Source organism: Zootermopsis nevadensis, unplaced genomic scaffold, assembly GCF_977971745.1.
Source record: "Zootermopsis nevadensis isolate Lab colony 2312 unplaced genomic scaffold, Znev_1.0 Znev_ptg000024l, whole genome shotgun sequence".
Lineage (NCBI taxonomy): Eukaryota > Metazoa > Arthropoda > Insecta > Blattodea > Termopsidae > Zootermopsis > Zootermopsis nevadensis.
Genome location: NW_028259156.1, coordinates 18,193,378 through 18,217,735, shown reverse-complemented (window position 1 = coordinate 18,217,735; position 24,358 = coordinate 18,193,378). Strand labels below are relative to the sequence as shown.

The 24,358-nt window shown below is 41.1% G+C and overlaps 1 protein-coding gene across 2 annotated transcripts in view; it reads left to right on the top strand.

The window, feature by feature from the left end:
- Nucleotides 1–24,358, top strand: part of LOC110838100 (uncharacterized) — a 64,797-nt gene that overhangs the window by 33,886 nt on the left and 6,553 nt on the right. For both annotated transcript variants that reach the window (XM_087355223.1, XM_022080963.2), the window contains exon 3: nucleotides 21,199–21,301. In XM_087355223.1, coding sequence (XP_087211349.1) covers nucleotides 21,199–21,301 — 103 coding nt within the window. The remainder of the gene's footprint in view (nucleotides 1–21,198; nucleotides 21,302–24,358) is intronic.

Here is a 24,358-nt window from a genome sequence, read left to right as displayed (position 1 = left end):
CTTGTGTCCAGATATTCTACAGAGTACGTACGATCATCTTCAGTCTATGCACTTCCCTCCAAAGATCGAGAGACCATGTGTCATACCTGCACAGAACAACAAGTAAAAGCAATGCAGAGTATTAAACGCGCTGTACGTGAAAGGACTTTGCGGTCGATGAGGTATATTGTTGATATGGCGATATTGAAATGCCAGGCCCCGTGGCTGTGTCGTGGTTCAGGGCAATGTCAACATCAGTAAACATAATGTCACTCCCTCGGGACTCAGTTCCAGTTGGTCTCCTCGGCGGACATCTGCACATATGCAGGATTTGAGGTTTTCGGTGTATCCGACGATGGCTGACTTCTGGGTTGTAGCGCCGTGTAGTCTGGTCTCCATCATCAGGGCGGCTCATAGCCCTGATAATAGAAGCGGCAAGGACCACTGAAACTTTGGTAGACTTCTACCAGACCACACGGCGCTACAACCCAGAAGACAGCCATCTTAATCTGTACACGTCATACAGAAAATAAGAATAATCACGTGTTAAAATTTTGGTGTTTAAGAAGGTAAAAACTTACGCAGTGATTGGTAACTTAATTTTACACTGTGAGTTGCTCTGCTTAAGGGTGGAGTGCTGACAGGCGATTGGAGACTTATGACGTTTTGACACGATTCCTGTTCTGTCCCTCTATGGAACAGTGATAATGAATGGTGTGGATCATCTGCTTTAACATTCAGCAACTCACTGTTTCGTCCACATGGTCTGCTTTAGGGTTTTATTTGGTTCTGACAGATTAATCAACAAAATTTATCGTTCGGTTCTCCGAAAAACTAATGACCACTTCGAGACTACGTGGTATCACAACCCGGAAGATCACAGTAATCTTCATCGCTGTTAGAATTTTAAGTGTCAAGTAGTTTTAATAAGATCAGTGCCAATTAAGAACGCAAAAATACTTGTGCTACAACTTTTAACTTTTATTACCTACGTGTCTACGTCGGGAAAGCTTTCTATGCTTTCAGGTTAAACTCAAATTCGCAAGTAGCATAGAAACACGGAGAAGATTTAAGTCTGAGGGAGACAAAGTACTGTTCCTTCCCGCAGTTTCTGATGGCGCTGCTAAAACGTCTTTAAGCTTGTTATTACAATGTTGGCAGAACTTCTGGTCGTGTAACGACAGAATGTCGTATATTAAACATCTGCTGTACACTGCATCATATGATTAGCGTAGTAGAGCATCCACAGTTGGTGTATTCATAGTCGTTCCGTAGTCATTTGCGGGACCGAGATTGAATTCCCGAGGTACCAGCTTTCATTTTATCCAGACCTGCCATGTGGCCTAGATTAAGCAGTGGGATATCCGTCTATGAACAAGTAACATAAGAGGATTAAACGCAGAGAAGACTTATTATATCGTGCTGATGAGAACATGAGGCTCCAAGGAAGAGGGAGGAAAGGTATGAGGAGAATCACAGATAAATACCAAACGAAAAGAAAGTGTTCCATCGTTAAACCCCTTTATTATCTCTGAAACTAGAGGAGCTAATTGAATGCAATTTGAAGGTGATGAACATTTTTATAGCGACATTATTTAATCAAAGACCAGGTTTTATATTATTCTTGTTATGAACTACACCTTACCTTATTCCGAATCACAACGCTTTTGTCTGCCTTCACGAAGGGGCAAAGACCCCAGTCGTCAACCGAGTTAGTGATCTCTTTTGAATAGGTAATTACTCTGACTGTTTCTTTAGTTAACTAATCTACCCCATGGAGCAGAGCCCTTACTAAAATACGGGCGTGCAGGTTGTCAAGAAATTCACGGTCTTCAATGGAACCCGAATGTTCATTACTGTGCTCATAAGAACCAGAAAAGGGGATCCTATCCTGAGCCAGTTGAATCCAGTGCATAGCCTGACACAATATTTCTTTTGAGATCCATTTCAGTTTGATTCGAACCATCTACGTCGAGGTCTGCCAAGTGCTCTCTTCTTATGAAGCTCTTCATTACATTTTTCTCCGTCCTCCTTATACTTCCTTCTTGTCATCCAGGTCTTCAACGACCCAGTCTTCAATTTAGTCCGCGTCACACATGTAAGGCTTTAATCAGCGACCGGTGTGTGTGGCGGTGGGGGGTGTGCAATTGGTGGTCTCTTTTGGAAAATGAGGTTAGGTCGCTGTGTTGGACTGTACACTGACCAGGAGTACCAACCAATCAGTGGTGCTTATCTCACGCTTCTGTCGCGTTGGTAATAAGATGTTTCATCGTCACTGAGATAACGCAACATTTTACCAGCATTAAACTTTTAAAACAAAAATAGGAGAAGTTTGCAGTGTGCTATGTTTATTTCAGTTGAAGGTTAATTATATTGAGGTTAAAATGAATATGTTGTATAAAGATCCATTAACTGCTGTGTCTTTGTTAAGTAATTTTGAACGAGGGTCCACGTTCATCGTAAACTGACATGTTCTAGTAAGAACCCATCTATTCGGAATAATAACGTGGCCCTGGAGTGACTGAAAAACCCTTGTGTGATGTAATTTTGAGTATCTTAAATGTCTCGTTAGCGATTGTCTTGTTTCAAGACAGAGACTATCTATGTAACGCCTAACAGGGACATGGGAAATGCGTATAAAATTTTGACTACAAAACCTGAAAAAAGTAGACCACTCGGAAGATATAGGCTTAGATGGAGGATAATATAAAAAACGGATCGCATGGTTTTAAGGTTTGGGGTGTGGATTGGATTAATGTAGCTCAGGATAGGGGCTGATGGCGGGTTTCTGTGAGCACGGTAATGAACATTTGAGTTTTATAAAACCATGGTATTCTTGTCTAGCTGGATTATTCTCGTCTTCTTAAAGACAGACACTGGACTATTAGTAAGGATCGTCGCATGGTTCAATTTCCGCGGTATTTTACAAGCGAAGTTGAAGAAATTCGCGTAACATTCAGTGAAAACAAAAATTGAACAGTTCGATTTGGGTTTTGCGTGTGTTTCGTACACGAGAGCAGTTCGCCGTGTAACATACGTTCAGGCTGTTGAAGAAAAGTGCGTATTCACAATGTGATGATGTGCACAACGGAAAACGCAACAAATTAAGTCTCCAGACAAAGAGGTCTGGTTGTAACTGAATGTTTTGACATTGAGAGTGGCTTTGCTGTTACACAGGCTAGAGCCTCATGTATGTAGACGTGAATTATATATTTAATTTCGATGCATTGTTTGTTGGCGTATAATAACATATGACGTTTCACGTTAAACATTACAAAATTTTAAATAACTGATATACTCAAGTACGAAAGCTGGCTTTGTACTCGTACAACACTCTTTACAAAATTACGTAGAGTTTATTTACTTTCATACCAGAGAAGTTAGACGAGACATGCTGAAACTGTTCCACAGGATATGTTATTAAGATTCTAATTAGCTTATATATGTTACTTAGTTGTCCTGCTGTGAATAATTGTACGTATAAACACAGCAGATCCAACCCCGTGATTTACTAGTGTAATCGTCCTTCGTATTCAAGATGTGTCTTCTTCAATTTTAGGCCTGGAAGTCAGTTGTACTGAACGAAGTTATTTATGGATTTTCTCAGTTGCTCGGATAGTTTTTTGAAATAGGCCACTATCGTTTTATTCCATATCCTTAGAAATCCTCCATTTACACTTCTATTTCCTTCCAACACAAGGCTTACAGGCTGACATACGTACGAGGGCAAGTGTAACGTAAGTTTCGACATTTGTTTCACAAATTTATCTTATTTTTCTACTTAATCGACCTGTCTGTCGATGTGTTTGGACAACTTAGTATATTAGGGCGTGAGGTTTTGTTAGAACAGCCCATCTACAGGAAATGTCGCCCACTCGGCTGTTGAATTTGATTTCAGTGCCTTAGGGTGCAAAGATGAATATTATAATTTTTATTTGATATTTGCATGTAAATTACGCCGTACATAACACGCAGACAAGTGGCTCTGAAGACTGGAAAAGCGACCATCGAGTCTAGTGCGTCTGCTTTCCTGCAGAGGACGTTCAAAAAGCACTTAACATAACTTAATTATGTTCTGAAATGTATCTTCACAAAGTGTCCTTAAATTCACGTCCTCAGGCTCTTAATTTGTCACAGAATTCAGAAACCTTACGTCTTGCTTTTAAGTGAGGATTTTTGGTGTGTGATTCGAATGTTGGGAGGGTTTTATTAAACAGATCACTATGCAGCGATGCAGAATCCAGGCGTTTGTGGTGTGTGCGAGGTTTGGTGTAATTTACAGAGGAAACAGAAAGAAACGAGGAAGGAAGGAAATGACGAAGAAAGAAGGAAAGGAAGAGAAAACCAGAAAGACTGAAATAAATTATGACGAAATGAAATAAATAAACAAGGATGCAGTTAATGAGAAAATAACTTAATGAACAAAAGGAAAGTTATTAATGCGTAGATTAACTAATGAATGAGTAAGTAAGCAGATGACGATAAATGGGGGGAAGACATAGGGATTGGCGGTGAAGTGCGGCAGGAGGGTGTTACACGCCGCGGTCAGCTCGTGGTGCGGTATTTAAGGAAGGGCTCATGTACGGTCAGGGCTTGCAGTGAGTTTGGCAGATAAGCGCCAAAGTTCAGTGGTTAAGTTGACATCACACATCCATCAGCATCTGAATGCGGGTCACGTGATATCGATTACCACAGTGACGTCCCTTCATTAAAGTTCAAAATCGTGGACCTGAAAAATCAGTGGTAGCGTATCAGCAATCTCTTGCAACGAAATCAGACAACAGTTAAACATAGGACCAGTCGGGCGTAGATCCCCAGGCTCTGGCCTTAATATGATGCAGCCCAGTATTGGGTAGGTTAACGAACGAATTAAAACTCATGAAGTGTTGACGTAGTTGCACCTTTACCATTACTCAAGAGAGAACCACTTCTTAAATCACGTTCGTAAGAAAACAACTATTAAAATATATGTAACCCAAAATTATCGCCGATAATTTGTAAAATCTTCTAAAGTCTAAGTTGCGTGCCAATGGCCAATTCGAAAAGACGGTATTTCAGGCTGCAGCTAGTACAGGAGCAAAGACCTCGCTTATAGACGGCTCGTCTTGTTTCGACCCCATACTTGTTCCCTCGGGACGTCACAACCACGTAGAACTAGGGGTGGTTCTGTCAGAAGAATGGGGATGAAGTCAGCCCTCCAGTAAATTTATTCTTTTCTTACACCTGTTTTCTTTCAATCAACATTTTAAAACTAGAGAAGAATGTAAGGGCAATCGCAGATGCCGCGATTTATGAAGCAGTGATGAGGAATTTGTTGTTTTTATTTTTTCGTTTAGTTTTTGAGTCATTTTCAAAGAACCTCATAGAAAAACAGTGAACTGCCTAGTCTCAAGTTAACTGTAAAGGTTCACCGCTATTTTTGGACGTATTCATTGACTGTGGTATATGTAATGTTCACGACGTTTCGGGTGCTGTATCTACTTACATCTTCAGGCTATTAGTTGTCACTGTACATGCATAGTATTTATTGTTTTAATTTTCTGTGTTAGTGGCAGCTGTCAACATTGAACCCCAACTGCCTTGTTAAAATTACGCCTTTTCTACTGTACTAAGCATAAGGAAAACGGTGTAATAAGATAGTTCAGTACTGAAAGGCTCTAGGTTTCATTAAAGATATTTAAGGCAATGGACAATATCCACATGACTATAAATCCTATTTACGATAGGTTATTAATCCATGAGGTAAAAATATCCACATTTAGGCGTGTTTTGAATCACGTGGGTATAAGTGCTGAAATACTAATAAAGTCTTTTAACAACATTAATTCTAACGACAATTGATCCTGAAATAATGCAAAATGTAAACATAAATTTTTAAGATTTCCGTCTTCTGGGTTGTTGCGCTGTTTAGTCTAGTCGATGCTAACCAACGTTTCAGAGGTCATACTGCCTCCGTTATCAAGGCCCTGATGATGGAGGCAGTATGACCTCTGAAACGTTGGTAAACATCGACCAGACTACACAGCGCAACAACCCAGAAGACAGAAATCTTCATACTCATCGCCCTGATGACGGAGGCAGTATGACCTCCGAAACGTTGGTTAACATCGACCAGACTACACAGCGCAACAACCCAGAAGACAGAAATCTTCATACTCATCGCCCTGATGACGGAGGCAGTATGACCTCTGAAACGTTGGTAAACATCGACCAGACTACACAGCGCAACAACCCAGAAGACAGAAATCTTCATACTCACCGCTGTGAGAACCTCAAGTCTTACATAAATTTTTAAACTTGAATAAGTATCGTAATCAAAAGAGAGAAATTTTGTGAAGCAGTGATGTGCAGATTGCTTTATTTGGCCTTTTTTTGTTTAATATTTTTTTGTATCGGCTGACACTCTTAATCCTCAAGTTAATTTACCCCGTCAGTCATATTTGAGGGGCGACAGACGTGTCAAATGAAGTTTGTGAATTGCAAAGTCAGTGACAGAACCAGCACACGATTTGTACCAGAATGCAGCGCTTTGTGCATGAAGATCAACCTCACAAAAGCACCCTGGCATTTTGCTGATCGCCGGGTGCCGGGGGGGGGGGGGGGGGGGGTGTTGTCAGTATCAATACTTGTAATTCACAAGTAAATATTAAATACTAATATAGCCATGTAAATTATTATTATTAAATATAACAATTCAAAATGTTATCTATCAATCTCCAAACATACATTCCTAGTAATAGGAACATAGAAGAGTTTAATTTTACTTGGCGGACTCATGCTGACGCAGTAATGAACAAACCTCGGTAAATTTGCAAAAGGCACCACGGTCGCTGTGGTTACAGTTAAACACGAAACGTTTCACAAAGTCCTGTAAACAAGGGATGAGCTCCCGTCATGACAAATTTGTAACGCCTGACTTCGCAGTTCACTAATTACTCTCATCTGAAGAGCTTCGCTGCTCCCGAACATCAGGTGATTGTTTCTATTTAAAATTAAACATAGAAATTAATAAAACTAATGCCTATTTTACTCATTTATTTACGTAATATTAACCAGTATGCTATAACACACGCGCCTCTATTAATTCATCTGTTATTTAAGTGAACGTGGAATAGGCGTAAGTAATTTTAATAGTTCTCGCGTAATCGTTTGAAAGTGAAGAGGCGTTTAAAGTAGTTGCTGTATATATTTCCTACTTTTTAAACAATTCTCTTAACTTTAAATAGTATTAAAAATATATTAAAATTGGCCGTCAATCACAATATAAGATAATTAAAAGATTAAAACATCATTTTACGTTCCGTATCGAGTACTCGATTTACATGTGGAACATTTTACGACATGTTTCGGCTATATAACCATCATCAGGTGTTATATTATAAACGTTTTTACTGAATTACTGATTTTTACTGATTTTTAATGATTTTTAGTTTTCATTTTTCTTATCATGTTCACGTCCTTCATATTGTATCTTCATCCGTGATAATATGATAAGAAAAATGAAAACTAAAAATCATTAAAAATCAGTAAAAATCAGTAATTCAGTTAAAAAGTTTATAACATAACACCTGATGATGGCTATATATAGCCGAAACATGTCGTAAAATGTTCCACATGTAAATCGAGTACTCGATACGGAACGTAAAATGATGTTTTAATCTTTTAATTATCTTATATTGTGATTGACGGCCAATTTTAATATATTTTTAATACTATTTAAATAAATCACAATATGACGCACCTACAATATCTCTTAACTTGTTCAATTCTTAGCCTTGTAATAAACACGATGTTCGCAAATAATTATGTCGTTTTCTAGGCCAGTGTAGGAAGTAAATTAACACTTTTCTAATTGACGAAACTAATGCCCACAAGGCAATTTCAAAACCGTAAGCAGTGTTTTCAATTGTGCCAGTTCCCTAATTCAGATATAATATTGTCGCTCAGTATCAGACTGTCCTTTGAAATAATGGGGTATGTCGTAGGAAGGAATTAAGGCTACAGACGCTTGATGTTATGCGTCGTGCCTGGTACCTCCCGTTTAATGTCAGAGATTAGGCAGTGTGTGTGTGAGTTTGAAGGCGGCAAGTGAAGCATCTCGCAGCTGACTGGATTTGCATTGTGTCTCCCGCCTCCAACAGACACCTTCCGCCAGAAACTCTGAAGCTAATGGCGTGGATGTGGCGTGATAGGTGATGGGATATTGTGTGCCTTGCCAAAGATGAATAAGGCAGGACTTTTGCTTCATCAGGGTTTATCAGCTGAATTTGTTGTTCGCGACAAGTTTCTGGAAGTCTTCGTTCAGAGCTACAGACGACTTAACGTAACCTACGTTAACCAACTAACTCAGTGGTGCAGGACCTTTCTTGAAAAGTTTATAATTGCTCGGCAGCTCAGGAAATCATCTGCTTTATCGAACCTCATGGTTCATTGCCGTGTTCGCAAGCGCCAGACTTTTGACTACATTTCGCTGTTATCTGCACGTGGTCACCTGTCTTGAGATTCTCCAGTCTGAATTCGAAATTAAGATGGCAGTCTTCTGGGGTGGTGCGCCGTCTAGTGTGGTAGATGTTTGCTGACGTTTCAGAGGTGCTTGCTACCTTCACCATCAGAGCATCATCGTCCTGAGGATGGAGGCCGCAAAGCACCTTGTTACAGTGAAGACGAATTTTCTTCTGCATTTGTTACGTGTTGTCGACTGTCAGGATAATGGCGACTAATGAATTGAAAATGACGTAGAACTAATATTATGACCTATTTTAAAATAACATGCTTGTCCCCAGAATCTTTATGAAGCTGACTCTTCTGACCACTAACCGCCACTGACCAAAGTTTTGTATCAAAACGTAACGTGATAATTTCCATAACTAAAACATTTCTGGGCGCACACCAGCGGGGGGAACGGAAATGTAAAAAAAAAATTTTATTCAAATGAACAGTCCTATACCGGTACATGACGTTAGGAAAAATGAGTAATGGATTAAGTTGGCAGGCCTGCATATGTGTGTGTGTATAATTGAATTCAGGCGCAACTCTTTGTGTGCAATGAGTCAATACACTGATTCCGAAATGTGTTCCACGGCTCTCTGCTGGCGATACGCTAACAGACGCTACGTCGCGCATCAGAACTGATTTCTGTCGACGGTGAAATTATCACGGGACGGACAGCTGTTACGATTTGACGAGATATCGCGAGCTTTCGAGAATTTACAGTCACACAGACAAATCTTTGCCGCGGCAAACACAGACTGTGCCATACCCGTTCCTCTTTTTATCTCTCTCTGTATCTGTTTCATTTCCTCCTCTCTCATATTTCAGTTATTCTCTTACTTTGTTTTCGTGTCCTTTTATTATATTATGCGTTTTAGAACGTTAAGCAGGACCAAGAATTTTTAATCTTGTATAGCCTAGTGGTAACAGTATGCCTCGCCTGCTCTGTCAGTCAACATTTATGAAGCACAAAGGCTATTTATGGGTTGGATATGATTTTCAAAGAGAACAGCGTTTATTTCCTTAAGCAGCGTAAACCGATAGATTTTTGTAATGTTCGTGGAATGTGTTCTCTTTGACGTACGTGCTGAATGTTTAAATATTATACTAAGTCAGATGCATTCAATGGGTGACCAGCAACGTCACTTATCGGAAGTAGGAAAGATACGCCAAGAGAATGGCGAGAGTTGGCGATCAATCAGCCGTTCTAAGCCATAGGACCTGTAACCTGTACAGTAGAAAACGTGTCATTAAATAATCTACGGGTCAGTATTAGGATTAGATTCTCCCTACTACTCTTACTGCAGTTCGCACATTTAGGCGTAAATCCGTTCAGTGGGTTCTGAAGTGAAATCTACTCACGTACGTACGAACAGCTCATTATCGCAGCAGAAGAAAATCGACTTGACGTGAGGGGAGTACGAGGCCGCTTTCGCTAAAAAAAACTCGCTGTGTTAGATGGCTGTCTTCTGGGTTGTTGCGCCGTGTAGCCTGGTAGAAGTTTATACCGACGTTTCAGAAGTAATTGCTGCCTCCATCAAAAGGACTAAAATGATGAGGGCGCCCTGATGAAGGAGGCAAAAGGCACCTTTGAAACGTCGGTGAACTTATACCTGCAATCCAGAGGGCAGTCGCCTTTATACTAGCCACCGTGAGAACCTTAAATCACACTTCGCTGTGTGTTATCAGCGATTCAATAAATTCAACGGTGGTTCCCTCATTTCGTGATTCCTTGGTCTGAGACTCAGGTCTGTGTATGCATCCCTTGAGTGCGGCGAGATGAGACTTTGCAATGTGTTTTGGTTAATGAGGTCGCTACCGGCAGAGGCAACTCAAAGTGCTGATCTGTGTTGCTTTCACTTAAACAGGACACGTGCACAATCTCTTTGAAGCTATTCCAATTACGGGCAGTGCGATTCATTTGTCTCTCTTTATCTCGTGACACGAAGTGAGATTGAGACAGATACATTCAGAACACGCACGACCCAGGATCAGAATATATCCTCTTTCTTTCAAGTTGATTTGTTTCAGACCAACTTCACAGGGCTGTATGCATTTCGGCCCAAAAGACGTATTACTGTAATACAACTTTAGCTTCTATGCGTACTTTGCATAAACCGAGCGCATGTCTGTCTGAATTACTGAAACTACCTGGCGGCTTTCGATGAAATTTTGTATTGGAAATCTACAGAATTCTTGTCGACGAAGCTTCAATTTGGTGTTCAGTCTGCTTCACACGAAGACGGAGCGATGCATTCCTTCAAAACGCTGTCAGGCACATGCAAGACCACACATGCCACAGAACGCCGATCGATGTGCTCAAACCGAGTGAAGAACGCTCGCAAACTAAAATTAAACGAACTAAACATAAAAGTTTGCACGAAATGGTAGTTGCACCACCAAGATTCGGTCTTCTGGAATGAAACATCGATTTTTCTCAGCAGATGCAATGCATGATTCGGTCGTCAAAGCCTCGTTTCAGAATATGGGAGCATACTTGAATGCAAGTTTGGAACTTATAAGATGAGGAATATTTGAGACTGCTATAATGTTATTGACCGCCACGGTGGTCTAGCGGTTAGAACGCTGGCCTTGTAATCCTGGGGTCTCGGGTTCGAATTTATAACTTGTGTTGGGCAAGGCCGTGGTCTAGGCAACACGGAGTTTTCCTCCGGGGGCTTCCTCGGTTTCTCCGTGGCATCCCAACAATTACTCCATTCACACACAGAAGAAGGCAATGGCAAACCACTTCTGGATCATCTGCCAAGAACGTATATGAACAGGTCCCAGTCCGAGAAAAGGATGGAAGGATCCTGTTCATATGGACCTGTCGTCAGACAGAACACTAAATAATAATAATAATAATAATAATAATAATGTTATTAGGTTTGAATTTTGCCCCTCCATAGTGTTCAAGTCTGTTACCGCAGCCTTCGCGTTGCACATATTTTATGCCGTCAAATGACATGGAAAATGTATCATGAATTGTGAGTAGTTAGCTATTTGGAGTGTGGGTCGTGGGGTATTTAAAAGTATTATTCAGACATTCGTTCCAGAGTCAGAGAAGAGTCAGGATAAATTGTATTCTACTGAGATTCGAACCCAGTACCGCCCAGTCTGTTTGAAATGCGGTGTGACATTCTGGCTGGGTGGGGGGGGGGGAGTTCCATGTTGCATAAAACGCGTTCACTTATGTCGGCCGTTCGCAGAGTCAAGCTTCATTTGAATAAATTGATTGCCCTGAACCTGCATTCCGATGGAATTAACGTAGCAGCTTTCAGCCATCGGAACTTTGCAAATGAAGTGAATGGAATTGTTAACATCGCGTCCACACAACGTTAATACGGCGGTTTAACAAAACAGTATAACGCATGCGCGTTACGTCATCTCGTTAGGTTGCACTAAATTCACTTTTGGGTCTAATTTAATATAGTTTTGATTAATTAGTTCCTGTAATATATGATGGAGATTTTCATCTGAATACAGCTTTCAGATGTAGGATGAATAGCGAAATATGCTTATATGCTACCATGTAAACACGATATGAATGTTAGTATCTGAGTTTTTATTTGAATTTGGGCCCCCCCAAGTACGAAGCGATATTGCCAACCACTGGTCGGGGAAGTTTGGTCAGGTCGTTCAGTTTCATTAAATTCAAATTTTAATTAACCTGTATATTATTCTGAGTTTACAATCGGTGTGTCGAGACATGACTTTACTTCTTATTGAAATGCAGATTTTGAGTGAATAAATAGTAGTCACAGATGGCGCAGCATGCAAAATGGCGGGAAATGGAATTAGTAAGATATGTTTTAAGTCGAGGGTAGGAGAGAATGGAATTACGCTTGTATAAATAAGTCATGTGGGCTACTGTATAGTGAGATAGTAACGTAAAATTAGTGGATTACAGGATTAAATGCAAATGAGCTGTGGATCGCAGAAATTCGGGGTTATTAAGAAGCAGACTTTGTGTATAAATGTACACTACTTAAGAATTAGGACAATCAATCAATAAATTAGCCGGGATTCGAACCGAGTACCGCTGCAACAGCCTATGTGAGACGCCGAGATGAACAGCTGCAGGTTGGCTGCGTCGACCGTTGAAAGGAGACGCCTTGGACGGCGGGATGTCTTTGATGCTCACGACGTTACATTAAGATATTTCAGGGTACAGGCTCCGCTATTATTGCCTGCGGTTTTGAGGTCGGCCAACCGCTGAGAGCAAGGCTGTCTGCGCTTGGAGCGTCCCTTTGACTGACAACTCCAAGGAACAAAGCTCTTCTTGAGTAGCTAGAAGGGAATTGGCTGGTCAAAGAATCTATACTTTTATGTTCATTACCGCGTTCACAGAAACTCGCCTCTGGTCCTTGTTGTGAGCCCTTCGATTCCAATCCACGCACAGCTTAGTCTGTGAATTCCAAATCCAATTTTAATGGGTTTCTCAGAAAACATTTTTATGTATTTCTGAATTTTACCATGCGCGCTACATGTCCCATCCGTCTTATCCTTTCTACTTTGTTAACCGTTCGGTAAAATGTACAAATTATGAAAGCCCTCAGACTCAATTTTCTCCCTCGCGTATTCAAATGTTTTTCTCTGCGTCTGCTTGACAAAGTGATAAAGCGGATGGATGTGGGGGCTGAAATGTATTTCGTCTTCGAAACTGTTTAAAATCTTTTCGAATAAATTCCGTATTAAATCTCTACACTAATTTCCTCCATGGGATAGAGAAGACTAGAGCTTAAAATAGCTTATGGTTAAAACGCCGCGAAGAGTAATTATTTTTTAAATGAATGAAGTATTAGGTTGCAATGTGTAGCAACACGCCATTTCCATTCCGACACGGCGTAGAACTTGTTAGCTTTGTATTATCCTTCGCATCTCCCCAAGCCTTGCGTTACAGGCGCATGTCTTCTAAACATAAAAACAATTTGAGCTCTAAGTCCACAGAGCGTCTGTTACGGTTATGCAGATCCTCCGATTTCACCAAAAGCAGAACGCAACTTTGAGCGTGGATTTCAGCATTTAAAGCCTTCAAGGATCCCGATGTGTAGCTACAGGGTGATCGTATTATAAAGAAATGATTGGCTGACATCCTGTGACGAGAGCCTTTGGTTTATTCTTTAAATGATACGTAGAGTCGAATGAGATGAAAACGTTGTTATGAATGTGCTAATGTATTCTCTCCACACGCGGTGGGTCCTTGTCTTGTGACTCGCATTACGTGGATGCTTTGCTGAGTGCTCCCCGCAGCGAGTCAAAAGCAAAACTACTGCACTGACTCCGTGTAACAGTCTTTCTTGACAAGCTAACAGTCGCAAAGCTGCTCAAGGAATGCTCCGCGTGTTATGGAACAGGAAGTTTCACTACCGTCTTCACAAGACCAGGTCACTCCATAATTAAATTCAAACTGTGCTTGTAGTTCCTAAATAAATTAAGTCTTTTTGTAGTAGAATAATGATAATAGCCTGTAATAATATACATAAAACACACACACACAAAATTTCTTTTTTTTCTTAAGATGGACACCAGATGAACCTGGTTTACAATCTTATACACTATTTTCGTAATATGCATTTTAATATTATCCTCCCATCTACTCCTAGGTTTGTCATGTGGTCTACTTCCTCAAGGTTTTCCGGCAATTTTTTTTTATTATTTGTTATCTCTCCTATGCGTAGAAATTACTTGAGAGATGGTAAATTATGCAGACAGTCCCCATTACATTTCAGAGGCCCGTCTGTGTCCCAGCTTCTAATGTGAAGCGACAAGTACTCAAACATTACGGAACGCTATCGTGTGCATGCGGCGAAAATATTCTCAGCAGACGACGTTCCTAACTCCTTGATCTTGAAGAGATAATTGTCTTCTACAGAATTGTTCCTGGAACATACGTTAACATAATCTGCATGTTACTGGTCGCATTCTCAGCTTTGGAAATGCATAATGGCTGCCTGTAACAAATCACATCTAATGTCAGATAGTTATTACATTGTGACCATTAAACCAGGGATTCTGAGGTTTCATTACAAGGAATAAGCTTCAGAATCCTTCTCCAGCGGCCCGTAATTGTTACAACTGTTCTGCAGGTCTACTAGAAGTTCTCCTTTGTACCTACTTGCTCCGAATTTCTTAAGGGACTCTTGCTATGAGAGTATAAAGTGCAATAGTATTTATGCTTTATACTATGTTGGGGATGACCGACGGTGGTCTAGCGGTCAGAACGCTAGCCTTGTAATCCTGGGGTCCCGGGTTTAATTCCCGGTGGTGCTCAGATTTATAACTTGTGTTGGGCAAGGCCGTGGTCTAGGCATCACGGAGTTTTCCTCCGGGGGCTTCCCCGGTTTCTCCGTGGCATCCCAACAATTACTCCATTCACACACAGAAGAAGGCAATGGCAAACCACTTCTGGATCATCTGCCAAGAACGTATATGAACAGGTCCCAGTCCGAGAAAAGGATGGAAGGATCCTGTTCATATGGACCTGTCGTCAGACAGAACACTAAATAAATAAATAAATAAATAAATGAATGAATGATGGCCACGGTGGTCTAGCGGTTGGAACGCTGGCCTTGTAATCCTGGGGTCTCGGGTTCGATTCCCGGCGGTGCCCGAATTTATAACTTGTGTTGGGCAAGGCCGTGGAGTTTTCCTCCGGGGGCTTCCCCGGTTTCTCCGTGGCATCCCAACAATTACTCCATTCACACACAGAAGAAGGCAATGGCAAGCCACTTCTGGATCATCTGCCAAGAACGTATATGAACAGGTCCCAGTCCGAGAAAAGGATGGAAGGATCCTGTTCATATGGACCTGTCGTCAGACAGAACACTACAAATAACTATGTTGGGATCTCTGCATAATTAATCACTACGATTGTGAGCCCGCTTTTCCTGACAACCTACCACCAAAATGTCATCTCAGGTGACTGTTATCGTTATGCAAATAGCAGTTTTCCAAAATGTTTCCGAAATTGAATTATTTATTCGTTTCTAGTCTGTCCCTCCCGTACTACATTCCCAGCCGATCGTAATTTCTCTTTCACGATCCTAACAATAATTTCAGACTCGTAGACGTAAAACACAAAGTTGCTCGTTAGGAAATGTAATGTCCTGAATTGCCTGCTTATTTCATCCTAATTAGATATAAACATATTCCTAACCATTGTTTTTGACATTTGTGGGCATTATTACGTTATTCCATCGTTGTAAAATAAAAAGTTACACAACTGAAGGATAAAGGCCCATTGTCTTAGTGTGTCTGTAAATAAGTAGGATGATAGATTTTCGAATTCAGTTCTTTATGTTAATGAGCTGCATCAACAGCAAAATGCAATAATAATAATAATAATGATAAGTGTTCATTCGATTAATTTTTCTTCGTATTCTATTAATTTGGCCATGAACCCCAATTTTATTTCTTTCTTGTTCCATGACGCATGTTTTAACTTTCTCAAATTATAGGGAAAATAAGACCAGTTTCTTAGATGGCCTGCAGAGGAGTTTCTGCTTTATTTATTGTATTATCACTCAACAAATTTATCTTATCGGCATAAAGAAGTGTCGTTTAAGTGATTAATCTCCAGTGTTTTAACCGTTAAAGCCAGATTGATTGATGTATCTGGTGGTAAGAACGATATTCCAGAATGCAGCCTAAACGTTGCTGTGTGCGTGCGCAGTGGTGAATTGTATCGAGCAGTGAACACAAAAAGAGTTTCTGAACCGACGCAGCCCAGGCGGGTCACGCAGACAGCGATTACTGTCGGCGTGTAGCACCGACAGAAAAGGCGCGTGTTGGAACTGACTTTATTGGGTTTTAATGGGTTCTGGTCTGTCGGTGGCGTGTATTGATGTGATGATTACAACAGAGTAGGTAGCAAAGTGATGTGACAATTTAAAGTTTGTTTGCTGTTTCAGATGGTCAGTCGATTGCAATTAAAGTATATTTCATGGAACAGGGTCATTCTTGAAGCTGATTGTTGCTCAGCTGCGTTCTAACTAGCCCTCCGAAGTCAGATATCCATTGTATATTTCATAAAACGGTAGAACGTTTTAAGGTGATGATTTGTAAAGTTGGAGGACCACCCCTTGTCGGCTTTTCACTGCTTTTTCAATATAGTTATTAGCAGCTACTCTTTTGTGTCTAGAGGCCTAGAAGTTTGCTGTTTAAAGCTGATTGTCCTTTTGGAACTCTGCATAAAACGAAGTTAAGTCGATGAACAAGAACGAATGTTTCTTGAGACTCGCCTTCCTTCTACCAATAACGTTTATTCACGGAATTTCCGGGAAAATGTTCGCGAAGAGTGATTCCTTATTCGTGGATGGTAATTTAACGTTCTCTGGCTTCGGAAATAGAAGACTGGATGTGAAATGGACTATCACCTCGCTCCAATAAGCCGTACAAGTTATTTGAAAATCTAGTAGTTTCACCGTGCGAGAATTCTCGTCGTGCCATTCGCCAATATTACACTTCAAACATCGGCACAGTGTGAACCGAAAGTTTGACTGTGCACTGAAACATGCTTCAGAATATAATTCACCATCGGCACTGATCGTTAGAAATGTGTGGGTCTGAGTAACTCGTTAAGCAGGTTCTTCCGCGAGAAGCTGGAAGTGGATAAACCGGTCCAAACGTCACCGCCTCTCATAGAACACTAAGCTACATTACCGTGTGCACACTGGATCCTATTTAAGATATGTCTATGCGATATACCTCCCCGTCTACAACTTGATCTCAGAAGTAGCCTCTTTGCTTCGGGATTTTCGATCGAATTTCTAACTTGCCCGATGAGTGATGAGTCTCTTACAATAAGGTGCGAATAAGGACCATTTTGAAGATTTCCGTCTTCTGGGTTGTTGCGCTGTGTAGTCTGGTCGATATTAACCAACGTTTCAGAGGTCATACTGCCTCCGTCATCAGGGCGAAGACAGAAATCTTCATACTCATCGCTCTGATAATGGAGGCAGTATGACCTCTGAAACGTTGGTTAACATCGACCAGACTACACAGCGCAACAACCCAGAAGACAGAAATCTTCATACTCATCGCTCTGATGATGGAGGCAGTATGACCTCTGAAACGTTGGTTAACATCGACCAGACTACACAGCGCAACAACCCAGAAGACAGAAATCTTCATACTCATCGCCCTGATGATGGAGGCAGTATGACCTCTGAAAAGTTGGTTAACATCGACCAGACTACACAGCGCAACAACCCAGAAGACGGAAATCTTCATACTCACCGCTGTGAGAACCTCAAGTCTTACAAAGACCATTTTGCTTGGTTATCCCACATCAGAAGCCTCGATGGGTAATCTGTACTTGTTCTGACGGACTGAGATACAATGAGAAGCATTTCTTAATACTGCTTCATGCATTAGGCCTATAATATTTTTCCATTCTCGGTTAAGATATCGTAATTAAAATTCTTGTCTTTCCTTTTCCTTCGACGTAGATGCTGCTTAGAATACGACGTCCTCTGGAATTTATTTTTGGCTAACTTATGGCAGAAAATAAGACAGACATTCTCGTTTCAAGTGTTTTTTAATATGACTTCTGAAGACTTAAATGACAGTACAGCAAATATATTTGAATTAAAGTTTGCAAAACTTGGCGAGGCAGGATACTTATTTCAGGTGCTACGTATTCTTTGCCATGTAATTTAGGTACATATTTTCATACAATGAGGAGGTCTCCCCTTTGAGTAATGTGATAGCGCTGATAGTGTTTGTAGACTGTGCAAGTGTAGAGTAGTCTACACCGCACCTCCTCAATGGACGGAACCGAAGAGAAAGGCAAAATTGTTGTCCGATATTTATTCACACATCAAAGGGTATCGAATAACATTATGGCTTTGCGAAGCGCTAGGAGTTACAGAGCGGCTTTCAGCTCTGAGCAACAAACACTCTTCACACTTGCCATATCGGTATATTTCGGCTGAAATCAGAGGTTACAGTCGTTGTTTTCAAAGTCCGTGTGCCTCCGAACGTTTTATTACTAGACGATGGATAATATCCAAGTAAATTTTTATTCAATTGACTCTTCACCATCGTCAAGAAGTTTTAGATTTGATATAGATTTTTCTTGTATTTCAAATTATATTTCCCCCCCCCCCCCCCCATAGATTTGTAATTTTGGAAATACGACTCGCAAATCTGTCAGCAGAAACGTGACAGGCGAAACCGCAGTAAACTTCAGCTGTCTGTCGTGTTCAAAATTCTGTTTCCGGATGAGAAGAAGGCTCCACTTGTCTCAGCGTAGTCAATATTTGTTATATATACGCCATTACAAAAACATTGCTCCTTAATACAGTATCAACTTTTTAAATAACCGTTTTTATCATAGTATGACATTTTATAAACAATTACCGAGTGAAGTAAAATAGGCAATAAGGAATGAAAATGTAGGCTGTCAGGCTAACATGGCTAGAGAAGTTTCGCGGTTACAGTTTACATTATAAATTACTTAGGAACTTGCGTACTTTAGATGAATAACGGGCCCGGTGAGAGGCAGTGTGACTCTTATCTACGCCCAAACGAGGCAGCTTCTTGCCTATAAGAATGGTTCTATTTTAAGGCGTCTGACGATGAACATAAGGAAGAAAGTTTTAAAGGCGGATTGTTTAAAATTTTATGTTTTCTGAGACCAGAATCTCTTCTCACACCGTGGATGTGGTAGCCATGATTAATAACCATGTGGCCAGCCCAGATAATGGAACTCACTTTAGTCGCAAATCCAGTGTGGAGGTGGATTTATACTTTACTTGGGATAAGAGACGCAGCCGAGCAGCAGTCGCTGTGACGTTTCCCTTGCGAAGGACAAAAGATCTGCCTGAATAAAACACAAACCTTCTGATTTCTGTAATGCGACGTCACATGCTAGTAGGAATAACCTAAGTTTGCAACTTCAAACTCTTTCTATATAAACAGTTACGTTACTATTAATATTATTATGGGCGGGACATGTAGCGCGCATGGATGGGACAAGAGGTGTGCACCGGGTACTGGTTGGGAAACCTGAAGGGAAGAGACCGCTGGGGAGACCTAGACGTAGATGGGAGGATAATCTCAGTCGGGATCTATGGGAGATAGGAGTTGAAGGAAACTGGATTTTGTTGGCCCAGGACAGGGTCCGGTGGAGGGCTTTGGTTAATTCGGTGATGAACCTTCGGGTTCGGTAAGCCATCTAGTTAGTTAGTTAGTTATTATTATCATTATAAATGAATTGAATTGAATTAAAATGTAATTGGTCTTTAAAATCTTGTGTCGGGAACTTCATCCTAAGCCTCTAAAATGATTGAATAAAAATTTTCTTGGATATTATCCATCGTCTAGTAAATATAAAACGTAAAACGACGTTTCGGAGATGGGACTCTATCTCCGTATTCAGGTTCCTACACAGTTGGGCCCATTAGATAGAGCTAATCCCTATCTCCGGACCTATCTAGTGGGCCCAACCGTGTAGGAACCTGAAGACGGAGATAGAGTCCCATCTCCGAAACGTCGTTTTACGTTTTATATTTACTAGACGATGGATAATATCCAAGAAAATTTTTATTCAATTGACTCTTCACCATCGTCAAGAAGTTTTAGATTTGATACTCTAAAATGATGTCTGAAAATTTCGTCTTGATGAAGACACGTTTGGAGACAAAAAGCTTTTGCTGTGTTAATTAGGCGTGAGATGCAGGCCTAAGATAAGGTGTAAATATTCTGCCTTGATATTGAGCCTGAAGGAGACCACCTGTGACGTAGACTGAGACTTTTTCGTTAATCAACTCTTGTAAGCCTGTCTGAAGCGCAGTGTTCAGGTAACCTGGGAAAACAGTCAAGCATTACAGACAGTTATTGCTTTGAAATTCTTCCGGGTAGTTCTTGGGCACCCCTCGTATTCGTGCTCCATGTTAACATTTGACAAAGCAATTAGAGGCAATGGCCTCATTAAGCTGACGGTTCTACTAGAATTGACACATGGGGGTTTGATGTAATTACCACGACGAGGGTGGTAAGTTGTGCGTTTGTTTCGGGAAATAGGGTAATAAAATTTCACTTTTTATTTCGCGCGATGGTTCAGCTAATCGTTTTGTAGTGGCGCTGATGTCATCTAGATGGCTTTCATGCGGGTCAGGCATGTTGTTAGAATGTTCGGTGGTTCATGTCACAGTACAGAATTTCCGTAGGCCTGTATTTTGAACACGACGTGTTAAGTCGTTGAAACCTTTCCATGCTAAGCACGGGTCATCTAGTTTAAACACACTGGCCCCTCTGGTATGAATTTATTGACTGTCAGTTGGATGAACGAAATAAATTTATCAGGAGTCAGAACTTAGCCTACTAATGTGTGTACGATTTGTTGCCTATGTATAGGCCTAAAGGACCTGTGGGCTATTGACAAGAGAAGGACAGCCTATTGGTAAATGAAATCAGTGAGTCTGACAGTGACCTGTGGACTATAATTGTTGCTCATTCTTCTTCTCTGTCAGCGTAGAATAATAGAATGATTGAGAAATGCATAGGCAAACTAACTGGAAAGAAATCGTACGTAGCCGCTATTGAGGCAGAATACTGTCTCGGATTTCCTGGAGGGACGGAGGAAAAATACGTAACACTTCAGTCAGGTCGGACGGTCTCTGGTCCCAGATTTAAATCCGCGACTTTACGAATAGGAAGTAGGCGTGCTAACTACCCAGCCACTCACCGTTACTTATAGACCTTCTTGTCCCTGTGTTCCAGAGCCGGAGATAGAGAACAGGAACCTGTTCCAGGCGCTGGGAAGGCAGATTGCGAGCTGGACCACGAGGTGGCGTCACCACAACGGCAGCAGCGACGCTGAAAGGTAGGAGGAAAGTCCGACGACGTCGGTAAGTTCTGGAAAGGCCACTCAAATAAGGAGAGAGACCGCAAGTACAGGTTTTGTTAACAAGTGTTGAGGCATATCAACATGGCTACAGTTCAGGCTTGCAACTGATTCTCACAATAAATAGCAATCGTTTCCTTAAAGGACATTGCCCTGGTATTAGTAATGAAGACGCGCTGTGTTACTCTGCGGAACGGGCTGAATTTGTGAGTGACACTTCAGCCATATTGCCTCTCCCCAAGGCTCGGACTCGTGACTGGAACAGACAAAGTACGAGGAATTAAACGCGTGTGCTGAGCTTCTAGCAACATTATTACGTTTCTTGTTCATGTGATCCAATTATTTACACTTTCGCGGCTTGATGGTAGAAAACTCTTGTGTCATATCACGAAATTATCGTTAAAAATAAATTATTTTAGCTCACAAGCATCCATCTTGGTAATGCTGTGCCCAGAATTTCAACAGCCGATCCATTGCAACGATCTTACTACGGGACTCCCACACCTTCTCGTCAACTAATTACATAGGTTCAGGTGTTTGCGGACGAATCAAGAAGAATGACGTCACTTTCAACTGAAGACAGGTGATGATATTGAGGAATCGCAGCCAATCACAGCAGAAGGATATGTGATATTCCCAGACAGTCAGGGCGGTTGAGACAGCGGGTGTGGGAAACGTTCGGTTTTAACTCAAATTTGTGATGCTGATCGTATTTATTCCCCGTGCAGATTTCAACTGTTACTTCCTTAGTCCCTGTCAATTGTCCCTTCCATGTCTTGTGAGTTGCATACCTTGCTGGTGTGCTACGGATTTTTATCACCCTTAAAAATTCCATCGACCTCGGCGGGTTTGAACCCACAAACCTTGGATATAGTGGCAAGCACGCAACTACTAGACCACCGAAGGCGATAACACACTCATACTGTTTTTAAGATTTTATCCTTTCTTCAGATGTTCACTAACATATAGTGAGAAGGCCTGGTCTACGCTGAGTACGTCTGTTGGACTAAGAGGTTTAATATTGTATTTATGCGTAATTTAAAACGGATGTCCTAGTATTTAAGAGCAGGTCTCTGTGGCTTAGCTGTAGGAAACTTTAACTCTTCATAACACAGGGAGAACTGCAAACTTTTGTACCACCTATTATGACATTCAACAACTTTGCTTTTTTCCCCCGCAGAATTTATTTAAGGGGTTTTTATGATTCTCAGAATAAAAACCACGAAGATAATCAAAAGAGGACTGAGAGGAAGAAGGAAAAACCGCTAAATTGAAAAGAGGAAAAAGGTAAACGAAAGGAAAGTAACTGAATGATGTCAGTTGATTTTGTTACTGTACGGGTCTGCCCGTAAGCTGTCAGTCAGGATAATATAACGTGATCCTCTTCCTGATGGCCTGGTCTCTGAAGGATAACTTGTTGAAGCAGGCGTAATTGGAGTTAGGGTCGTGTCCCTACTTTGTAAGGTCAAGAGAGTGCCGAGGGTTTCCCATACAAATCTGCCTGCTCGGCTTTAGAACCCCCGTTTCAAGTTACTATAGGCTGCCCGCACTGACACGCTCCTCTTCATACAGACTAGGGCCCGAAGTTTAACGATGGCCTCTCAGCTGAGGCTGGCGGGGTTGAATGGCGGTGCCATCCATCATGTGAAGTGCGCCTGACAATGATACATCAGGCCGAACACCTGCATAAGACAGCAGCACTGAAACTTTTCTCTACTTCAGGTGCCTTGTCTCGCCACAAGACTTTTCAGCCTATTTTTGAATATTTTGCCAGGGGAAATGTAGCTAGAGCTGTAGATAGTGGTACAGGTTACGGAGGAACATACTGCCTCTATTTTCAGTTTTGCATGTCTGCAGCGACGCAGCATCGCGCCTTGTTCGTGAAACTGAGTACACTTTGTAATTGGAATCGTCTTCGCGAGGTCGCGTTGCTTTGTGTCGTTTTTAATTTCCGAGTTTCTTTTAGCGGGAAATTAAATTTTATGTTATGGTTAATTCGTTTAAATTAATGAGATTAAAGCAGCTGGGATGTTTTATATCGAAACAGAAGTCAAATAACCTATCTGCAGCAACTTACAGCAAGTACTGCACGATACTTGGAACAGCGCATTGCGATATCTTTCTGTGACAAACACCTAAATTAAGCATGAATGGAGGTTTTACGGCGGCGAGTTTGAAGATGTCTGTCTTCTGGGTTGTAGCACCGTGTGGTTTGTCGACGTTTCAGAGGTGTTTGCTGCCCCTATCATAAGTTCTGATCGCCTTTAGTTTATAAAGTAAGAAACTGACCGAATATCATGTTTGAGTGGTAAGCATTCTTGATGATTAGACTCTAGAGGTCCCTGGTTCGAATTTCGATCCGGAGGCCGGCTATCCTGTCTGAGGTCTCTTGTGGTCTTCGGATGTTCCTCCAAGCTAATATCAAAATATATAAATTGTACCTTTAAGAAGGCTATGAGGTTTTCCTTCCACATTATTTCCCTATCATAATTCACAAGTATCCTATCATTGAAGATACGTAGTTAAAGAAGTGTCGTTAAATTAAACCAGGATTAAACGTTTAAGATCATTCAAATTTAAAGTTTGTTCTCTTTTAAATAAAGTACAGGACAGAGCAGCATGTCTGGAGTGAATGAAAAGCAATTAGCTGAAATATGAAGCTCCCAGACGTAAATTTCTCTCTTTGCAGGATGACGCGAGAAGATTTACATGAAATGGAGCTTTTAGACCGAGAATTAGCATATGCTGGAACGTAAATAAATAAAATCGTGTTTGTATTAGACTGCTCCGAGACAGGAAAAACGCTGAAAACTACAAGGATCAAGATACTCGAATTGGCAACGGTTTATTCTTAATTTATAAGTTAGTTTGCATCATTGCGGTGTTTTATAAATCAATAGGAAATACGTAATAGGCGTCGTCTTCTTGCAACAAACCAAATAGGCCTTTAAGCTTTAGGGCAGATTTTGATGAATACATGCGCACGGCAGTTAAGTGAGACTAGTTATAACTCCCTGAGAATTTAATATTCTTAAG